The 10,762-nt window shown below is 37.8% G+C and overlaps 1 protein-coding gene across 1 annotated transcript; it reads left to right on the top strand.

Annotated features, from left to right (window-relative positions):
• Window positions 1-4,787: 4,787 nt before the first annotated feature.
• LOC143621938 (auxin efflux carrier component 1-like) lies at window positions 4,788-10,434 on the top strand. Its single transcript, XM_077093214.1, has 6 exons — window positions 4,788-5,961; window positions 6,060-6,264; window positions 6,340-6,425; window positions 8,615-8,772; window positions 9,684-9,760; window positions 10,176-10,434. Exons 1-6 carry the CDS (start codon window positions 4,788-4,790, stop codon window positions 10,246-10,248), a joined length of 1,773 nt encoding a protein of 590 aa, XP_076949329.1. The 3' UTR covers window positions 10,249-10,434.
• The last annotated feature ends 328 nt before the right edge of the window (window positions 10,435-10,762 follow it).

Here is a 10,762-nt window from a genome sequence, read left to right as displayed (position 1 = left end):
TATAAAAGCTAATAATAATTATAATAATAATAATAATAATAATAATAATAATATATGTAAGGGAAATACCATTATGGTATGTGACCTAAATAAGTAAAGTCTAAGCCCTAAGGTATTCAATTCTCTCTAAAAATCCTTAACTTTAATTCTACTTCTCCACGAATTCCTATCCTCAACCATGTCCTCGGAGAGGTTTAGGTCTATCAAATCATGCCTAATCCTCTCATCCCAAGTCAATTTCGGTCGTCCTCTACCCCTCCTCCCCTCTATAGTAATGTTTTCTACGGATCTAACAGGATTCGTCGTCTGTCTTCTCTTTACATGTCCAAACCATCTCAGTCTCCACTCTCTTATCTTGTCTGCTATGTTCGCCACCACTAATCTCTCGCGAAACACAACGTTTCTTATTCGGTCTAGCCTTGTGTGCCCACACATCCAACGTAGCATTCTCATTTCTGCTACCTCCATCTTCCGCACCTGTGCCTTCTTGATGGCCCAACAATCTGTTCCATATAACATTGCAGGTCTAACTGCCACCCTATAGAATTTTCCCTTTAGTTTAGTCGGGAAACTCTTGTCGCACAAAATACCTGTGGCTGCTTTCCATCTACACCATCCTACCTGAACTCGATGGGTCACATCACTGTCTAATTCCCCATCGCTCTGTACAAATGATCCTAAATACTTGAACTTCGTTACCTGCGGAACCACCTGCCCTTCAATTGTGATCTGTGCGTCTTCATTGTCGTTTATCCCACCAAAATCACAGTGGAGGTACTCCGTCTTAGATCGGCTAATCTTTAAACCTTTTGTCTCTAAGGTTGTTCGCCACTCCTCAAGCCTCATGTTTAGATCTTGTTTTTTCTCAGCAAGTAACACAATATCGTCTGCGAACATCATGCACCACAGGAGAGTCCCCTGAATCGACTTTGACAACTCATCCAAGACTACTGCAAAAAGAAACGAGCTCAACGCTGACCCCTGGTGAAGACCTACCTCTACAGGAAAGAAATCAGTATCCCCCACCGGCGCACGGACACTTGTTTCACTCCTGGTATACATATCCATAATTATCTCTATGTATTTTCTTGGCACTCTTCTACCCTCCAAGCACTCCCAGAGCACCTGTCGTGGCACACTGTCGTAGGCCTTTTCTAGGTCAATAAACACCATATGTAGATCACGCTTCTTCTTCATATACTTTTCCATTAATCTTCTTATAAGGTGTATTGCCTCTGTGGTGGAACGCCCCGGCATGAAGCCAAATTGGTTAACCGTAACCTGAGTTTCTCGTCTAAGTCTAACCTCAATCACTCTTTCCCATAGCTTCATAGTATGACTTAGTAGTTTGATTCCTCGGTAGTTACCACAACATTGAGCGTCTCCTTTGTTCTTATAGATAGGAACTACAACGCTGCTCCTCCACTGGTCTGGCATCTTACCTGATTTGAGAAAACTATTGAACAGAGTAGTTAACCACATGACTCCTTCCTCCCCCAGACACTTCCACACCTCGATGGGTATGTTGTCTGGGCCAACCGCCTTAGACCTTCCCATCCTCCTAAGTGCATCCTTCACCTCCTCTCGTGTGATCCGTCGGCAGTAGCAGTTATTCGATTGTTGTCGTTGAAAGTTTGTGTTGTCATGTTCTTCTTGGTAAGCTCTCCCATTGTTAAAAAGATTGTGGAAGTAGGTTTGCCATCTTAGCTTGATGTCCTGCTCCTTGACCAGTACATGCCCATCTGTATCCTTTATGAACCTCACCGGTCCTAGATCTTGCCTTCTACGCTCCCTGGCTTTGGCAATCTTAAACATAGCATGTTCCCCCTCTTTTGTTTCTAGACTTTCATACATCCGTTTAAAGGCTGCCTTCTTTGCTTCCGCCACTGCCTTCTTCGCCTCTATCTTGGCCGTTTTGTAGTTGTCCCTCAATTCCACTCGCTCCTCCTCATTCGTGCACCTCATTAGCTCCCTAAAACATCCTTGTTTGTCCCTTATCTTGTCTTGCACTGCGTCATTCCACCACCAAGACTCCTTATGCCCACTTGTCTTTCCTGTTGTGACCCCGAGAGTCTCCTTTGCTAATTGGATGATCTTTGTCTCCATAGCTTCCCATATATGAGTTGAGTCCCCATTTAGTCGAGCCCGCGTATGCAGTATGAGTTTATCCTTAAATAGTAGGAGATTTTCGTCCTTCAATTTCCCCCATCGAATTCTCGGTGTACCTTTCTTCTCTCGAACAGTCAGCTTATTTCTGAAGGCTATATCAGTCACTAGTAGTCGATGTTGAGTCACAACTGCCTCCCCAGGAATGACTTTGCAGTCCTTCCACCAACGTCGGTCTCCTTGCCTCATCAAAAGGTAGTCAATTTGCGTGTCGCGTCCGCCACTGCTAAAAGTGATTAAATGAGAATCTTGTTTCCTAAAATAAGAATTTATAATACCTAGGTCATGTGCCACCGCAAACTCTAGAAGATCTGTTCCGGTCTCATTCCTATCACCAAAACCGAAACCCCCATGTACGGCTTGAAAACCATCGTTAGCCTTACCAATGTGTCCATTAAAGTCACCTCCTATGCAAATCCTCTCCCCCCTAGGTAAGCCCCCTACCACTGTGTCTAGGAAATCCCAAAATTCTCTCTTTTCCTGATCCCCTAGGCCTACATGAGGCGCGTAGGCGGAGACTACTGCCACTACTTCCTCTCCTAGTACTAATTTCAACACCATAATCCTGTCATTATGTCTTATCACCTCCACCACACTAGTTTGTATTTCCTTAGCCACTAGAAACCCCACTCCATTCCTAGCTCCATCAGACCCCGAGTACCACAACTTATACCCATTACACTCAGCCCCTCTATGTCCTTTCCACTTAGTCTTCTGGAGGCATGCTATCTGAACCCTACGTCTTTTAAGCACATCTACCAATTCTAGAAACTTACCATTTAATGTTCCTATATTCCAAGAAGCCAAACGCAATATACGCTCCCTATCTTTACTCTTTCCTACACCCCTCGTTTCAGGACATGGTCTCAAGTAATAGTCATGGTTCCTACGCTCTATGGTTGCAACTAATCACACAAATGCAAGCAATAGGGCACTTGATAATAATAATAATAATAATTAATAGGTAGTAATAATAATAATAATAATAGTACTAATAATAGTGGGTTGTAATAATAGTAATAATAATAATACTGAAAATAATAATAATAATAACAACACAACGGAAGGTAAGGGAAGAAAGCAATAATCTGGGGTAATCTGTGGGGTTGCCGCAAGCCGGATTTTCCAGCCGGAGAAGATGCCGGATCTGTAAACCCGCGTAACTAATCAAGCAGTCCACTAGACCAACTGGAAGCCGCCGGAGATGCAACTGTCACTCACCGGAAAACTCTCACTACCACCGGATCTGAGTTCGGGGTTTGTTAAAACAGAGGTTGAAGAACACGGTGAGGTTTTGGTGTATTCCGTAATGTCGGTGGCTGGTGTGGGTGGAATATTCTGTGAAAATTTTGTCGGGCTACCCAAAATTGGCCGGAGATAGAAACGTGTGGTGTTGGCTAGAGAATGGCCGGAGGAGGAGTGGCGGCCTGTACGGGGGTGTTGGCCTGAGAGAGGCCGGAGGGTGGTGGTGGTTGTGACCGTTTGGTGGTGGTACGAGGGTGTTGGCCTGAGAGAGGTTTTGACCGTTTGGTGTTTGTGTACGGAGATGCAACTGTCACTCACCTGAGAGAATTTTGGTGGTTGTGTACGGGGGTGTTGGCCTGAGAGAGGCCGGTGGGTGGTGGTGGTTGTGACCGTTTGGCCGGAGGGGGAGGAGGAGTGGTGGTGGTTGTGACTGTTTGGGATTGTACGAGAGAAGCCGGAGGGTGGTGTTCTGCTAAATGGACTTAATAATATGTATTAAATAAAATTATTTTGGGGATGGCTTTGATATTTTGATAAGATAATGAAGATTAGGCAATCTTTCGAATCCTACTCTCTCTAAATCAATGACAAAACATTTCATATCTACATCAAACAAGTTTCTTATTAAATGCATGTATGATAAAAAAATCAGGGATTCAAAGCATTTGAGACTATATATGCATGCGGAAGTCGGACCTAAATTTGGATAATTATCTTAGTTTTTATAAGTTGTATCCTTTAAACTGATCGGTTAACTCAACTTCTATGTATCAAACACTTTTTATTTTTATTGCCTGTATTATGAGTATTTGGATTTAAATCATTATCAAATCTATACTTAACTAAGCCGAGAACTAATGCTATTAAATATTTATCCATGTAGGGTAACCAAGTAAGATCTTATTACCAGAATCCTTTATTGTTGGAAAATTAAAAAAAAATGCTTAAAAACTTGGGGAGGTATTGGTGAACGTTATGACTTACTAAAACTTAAATTTAAATAAAATTAACATGCAACTATTTTTAAGAATCACCCTTAAGCTATCATCATGCTTAACAACTAAAATACATATAAATAATCATACAAAAACATTTTAAAATTTAACCTATCAATTAAACTCAATCTTAAATTAAATAAAAAACATTAAAACATGAATACTTCCATCTACACTTTTATACTTCCAAAGCACCCACCCACCCAACATATAAAAACACAAAACAAGAAAAAAACAAAGCAAAAGATATTACTAAACTACCCCACCCACCCGCCCCTTTTCAGTGACACTACATTAATATTACTACTACAAACACTTGCACACTTCCTTTCACAAATCCTACAAATCTTCATTCTTCAACACCTTCAAATCTTTATCTCCATGATCACTCTCTCAGACTTCTACCATGTCATGACCGCAGTTGTCCCACTTTACGTAGCCATGATCTTAGCCTATGGCTCTGTCAAGTGGTGGAAAATCTTCACACCCGATCAATGCTCGGGTATTAACCGCTTTGTCGCTTTGTTTGCGGTCCCGCTGCTTTCGTTCCACTTCATTTCCACTAATAACCCTTACAAGATGAACCTGAGGTTCATCGCGGCCGATACCCTCCAGAAACTTGTCGTTCTGGGGGTACTGGCCGCAGTGAGTAACCTAACCAAGTTGGTTAGTTTGGAATGGTCGATAACGTTTTTTTCGTTATCGACCTTACCAAATACCCTTGTCATGGGCATTCCTTTGCTTAAAGGAATGTATGGTGGTGAGTCGGGTAGTTTAATGGTGCAGATTGTGGTTTTGCAATGTATCATATGGTATACACTGATGTTGTTTTTGTTCGAGTTTCGTGGGGCCCGGTTATTGATTTCGGAGCAGTTCCCGGGTGGGACGGCTGGGGCGATCGCCTCGATTCATGTCGATTCGGATATTATGTCGTTGGATGGGCGACAAGTGTTGGAGACCGAGGCCGAGATTAAAGAGGATGGGAAGTTACATGTGACGGTCCGGAAATCAAACGCGTCGAGATCCGATGTGTTTTCGAGGCGCTCGCATGGGTTTTCCTCCACGACGCCTCGCCCATCGAATCTGACGAATGCAGAGATTTACTCTTTGCAGTCGTCTAGGAACCCAACCCCTAGAGGGTCGAGTTTTAATCATACTGATTTTTATTCTATGGCGGCTGGTGGGGGTGGGAGGAACTCGAACTTTGGGGCTGCTGACGTGTATGGGCCTCCAGTGTCTAGAGGCCCAACTCCTCGGTCTTCCAACTATGAAGGGGAAGGCGGAGGGAGTGGGGCTAATAAGTCCCGTTATCATCACGGGGTGCTGGGTGGCAACTACCCAGCACCAAACCCTGGGATGTTTTCTCCGGGAAAACCAAATGAATCGTTGACCAAAAAAGTCAACGGTCATAAACCGGACGAGGGCTCAAATGATCTACACATGTTTGTTTGGAGCTCGAGTGCTTCACCGGTTTCCGATGTATTCGCGGCCCGCGAATACGGAGCACTTGACCATCCTACAAAAGATTTAAAAGTTCCCATATCACCCGTAAAAGGTTCTTTTTATTCTATTCTCTTTTATTTTATTAAAATATTTTACATAATATTTGCTTTTTTTTTTCTTAAGTTAATAGCGTGTTACTTTTTATCTTAGGTAACGGAGAAGAGTACTTGGAGAGTTACGGAAATAACAACATAAACATGGAAGGGACGGGTGAAGGGCTGGTTGTGAGCAAGGCAATGCCGCCAACGAGCGTGATGACCAGGCTAATATTGATCATGGTTTGGAGGAAACTGATTAGAAACCCGAATACTTATTCGAGCTTGATCGGTATCATATGGTCTCTAGTATGTTTCAGGTACAAGTTACTAAATACATTTTATTTGATTATGTATTGTAAATAGGTTCATAATTATTTTATAAAATTTGGCAGATGGAATGTAGAAATGCCTGCAATCATAGCAAAGTCCATTTCAATACTGTCTGATGCAGGGCTTGGCATGGCTATGTTCAGTCTTGGTTAGTACTAACATTCTCTTCATTTATATATCATGTCTTGTTCCACTTACATGCAACATCTATAAACTTATGATTATATTTATCTTTATTTTGATGTGACATATAACTAATTTATTATTATGTATTATAAAGTTAACTAATTTTTTTAATAAAATCTATATATTTTATATAAGATGTTACAAATAAAATAATAATAATAATAAAAGGTATTTGATTTTGAAAAAGAATCTTTCTAAAAAAAGAACCTTTGTACGTATTTAATTTCTTGGACCATTCAAATTAAAAAATAGTATATTTCTTGGATATTTAAGTATTTTATTTGTTAAAACTGGTTAATGTTTTAATAAGCAATTTATATATATATATATATATATATATATATATATATATATATATATATATATAATCAATTAATGTTCATTATGTTTATTTGGTAATATACAACTATATTGATATAGATTTTCTTATAGTGTGATTAATTTTTGAATTTTATTATTCATAAATAGTAATGTGACACATACTTTAATAGTTTGGTCATAATTTGGTCTCTTTTATTCTCCTCACGCGTGAATGATTTTGAAAAGAAATATTCATGTTGGTGATGCATGCCCATTTAAATTAAGAAGGAAACCGACACGGGAGTCTTATGTTGTCTGATTCCTTTTGAATTTTGTACCTAGCTTCCCTTTGCTTTAGGAAAATGAAATAAACAACTTATCACATATTTATTTTAGACTATCATATTATTAGGTGAAAGCTAGGGCTTTTTATTTTTTATATTTAACAAGTTAGTGATTTGTAGCTCGCTTAAAAACAAACCGAGTCAAGCTGGTTTAGTTGGAGCTCGTTTCAATGTAAGCTCGCTCGTTTGACTTGTTTAAGTTAAGCTAAAGTTTTAGTATGATTAAGTGTTCAAAACTATTTTTGAAGCTATTATATTATTATTAAATTAAAAAAATATATAGTAAGAAAGAGAAAAAAATAAAAACTAAAAAGAGAGAGATTGGAATTAGTTAGGATGATGACTATGAGTATGATTACTTTTGCAAAGGAAAGAATAGTAGTGGGGATGATGATGTAAAGTTGTTTTAGATTGTCGGGGCCAAATCAAAAGTAAAAGACTTATACTTGACTGATCATGGCTGTGTGTCAATGGGAATCTACTTCTATACATTAGGCTAAGGGGTGTGGGGGGCTCTAATGGGGGCTCTAGTGGGGGCTCCAGCCAATAATATTATGACGTGTGGCAGAGAGAGAAACTGGATAAGAGGGTGTTGGAGCCCCCGTTGGAGCCCCTGGCCCTGGTGTGGAGGGGCTCCAGCTAATATATATATTTTAATTAATTCCACACCCCTCAACGGCTCTTTTTCGAACTCCAAGACACCTTTTATCTCTCTTCTCCCGCGACCAGCCTCACGCCTGCCTGGATTTCCGCGCTCGCGCCCCTGCTAGCGCCCCGCTCGCGCCCCTGCTCGCGCCCCGGTGGTGTGGGGTTAGCGCCCCGGGGCGCGAGCGGAGGGGCTCTAGCGCCCCGGTTAGCGCCCCACACCCCTCAGCCTTACATTTGATTTTCTGACCCCTATGGCTATTTTAGTAATATCACTTCTTTATAATTATTTTATATTTCGTTTCTTGTACTTTTGTTTCTTTTCTTCTTTCAATTTATTACTGTTACATACCTTATTTTCAAATTAAAAAGATTTATTCCTGTCTATTTTATAATGTAAATGTCTTTAACATGAGTAACTTTTTGATTTAAGAAAAGTTACACCTTTAGCATTTTTCGTTCTTTAATTAGTGCTTAGGCTAAACGGGTTCGAATAATTAACGGACCTAAATGTTTCATCTTGTTCATTTTAGCCCTTAAGAAAATTATACGTTTAGAACACGTCATCAGTCGTGTTAAATGTGTCGCTTTTGACTCATTTAACACAACACGACACGCTTTGTTAGTTCTACAACAATATTGTCGATAACAACTAACATAATGAGGTAAAGCACAGCTCATACTAGACACTCCTTCTTAAGAAGTAAGTTATATAGAACACCAGTGAAAACAATATTCGAATCCAAAACCTCCAGTCACCCCTTTAATTTTTTAAGTTCAAAACTTATTTTGCTATAGTTTTAGTATTCATTTAATTTGTTATTAATTTATAAAAACATATAATATTGTTTTTTATAAACAGGTTTGTTTATGGCATTACAACCAAAGATCATAGCATGTGGAAATAGAAGGGCAACTATGGCAATGGCTGTGAGATTCCTTGTGGGCCCCATTGTCATGGCAATCGTCTCTTACCCTGTTGGCTTACGTGGCGTCCTCTTACGCGTTGCCATTGTCCAGGTCATCTTTTCTTCTCCCTTCTTTAAAAAATAATACTTTTATACCATTTTATAGAATATAACGTTTTTATAAAAAAGAGGAATGATAATGAGGGTCATGTGAGAGTCACGTGGGGGCATATCCATGCCTTGATCAAAGCAAAACAAAGCGTGCATCATTTTATTTAATTACACATTAAATCCGACACTACCATTTTGTCTGCCACTCTTTCTCTTTTTATTGATTTTTTAATGTAACATTAAAAGCATAAATGTCTAGTTAAATAAATAATTATTATTCTCAAAAATATATTTTGTTTTTGTTATCCAAATCTATGCATAAGATAAAATCATGAATTTCATATATGTTATCTTTTAATATCTTAAAAGAATTCTAAACTTATTTTTAAATGTTAAACTATTAATTTAAATAAGAACCAATATTTATCCAATCTAATATTTACTTTAAACTCCACAACCACGTGTTAATGTAAAAGTAAAAGTCGGATGTTATTATGATTTTTCAACTTTATTAAAAGATTGATATGATGAATATCAAATATAACTTCTCTATTCAAAAAAAAAGTTTTTAACTGTGTTTTAACATATTGAAGTCTAAGCGAAATCAACGATAAACATTAATTAGTTAACATGATTTGTGTATACTTTTTTGATAGCGTGAAACACTATATCATCTATTATTGAACGGTTTAAAAAATTAGTTCATATTAACATTTTGTACACATGGAATATTACTTTATCAAAGTTTGCGGGGTTTAACGGTTACCAAAAGAGCAGTGTTTTAGCGGTACTCTATTAATATGTAATTACCTTTTTCAATGGTTTCTATTAATAAGTTTGATTATTGTACAAATATAGTCCCTTAACTTTGTTGCTTTATGACAAACTTGTAAAATAAAAACAAACATGCAGGCAGCCTTGCCACAGGGTATTGTCCCCTTTGTCTTTGCTAAGGAGTACAATGTCCACCCTGATATCCTCAGCACTGGGTAAGCTTCTGCTTTTCTTTTACTTTCACTTTACTTTTATTCTTTTCCTTTTTGCCCCAAAATATATTCCTTTCTCTCACTTTTTACATGAATATCTGGATTTTGTTTTTTTTTATTATTTATTTAACCTTTATAACTTAATAAATATTAAGGTTGATTTGATTTTAGTTTTAGCTAAATGAAAAACAATTAAATATTTTAATAATTTAGAGCTTTACAAAATGACTTTCTTCTTCATAATTATGTCCCTAAACTTTACAAAATAAAGTCTTTTAAGGGTATGTATATGAATTTATTAAAGTTTGGATATTTTTTAAATATTCAAATACACGGTTAAGATGTGTTTGTTTTTATTTGCGCTTTGATATACATGTTATCACAAATGATCCTAATTATTTTCATATGATTGTCGTAGGGTTATATTTGGAATGCTGATAGCTTTACCCATCACGCTTTTGTACTACGTTTTGTTGGGATTGAAATATTAGGCAAGGTTGTCATTATCATAATATGGTGGAAAAATACAACACGAGCATGCTCGAAAGAAGTTGGTTATGTAGCCTTAAGGTTCTTAGTTGCTAGAAATAGAAAAGGATGGTGGTCGCTTTAATGAAATTCGTTCCACATTGTTTAGTCGAGTTAATGTTACACGACAAAATGTTAAACTCGCTTTCGTTAATTTAGTTTATGTATTTATGCTGATTTACATTGTTTTCATCATTTCATGTCAATTGTGACCCTATATTCAAAAGGTGGCTAATTAGCCCCATGAAAAAGAGTTTATAAGTTGCAACAACTTTAAAAAGCGAGTCAAATGAGTCAACTCAGTCAAACAGAAACAAGTTTACAAGTTACAAGTTTTAAATGTATAAAAACAAGTCAAATGAGTCAACTTTGATTATTATCAGCCAATAGCCTCTAGTTGAGATTATTAAAATTCAATAAACCTTTATAAAATCATCATATTTGTTTAATCGAAAAAGAAAGAAAGACGATATTCCC

Source organism: Bidens hawaiensis, unplaced genomic scaffold, assembly GCF_021521415.1.
Source record: "Bidens hawaiensis isolate Kalapana, Puna unplaced genomic scaffold, B.hawaiensis_p1.1 tig00002977_1, whole genome shotgun sequence".
In the NCBI taxonomy this organism is placed as follows: Eukaryota; Viridiplantae; Streptophyta; class Magnoliopsida; order Asterales; family Asteraceae; genus Bidens; species Bidens hawaiensis.
Note: the sequence above shows the minus strand (reverse complement) of the source record. Positions and strands in the feature narration are given on the sequence as shown.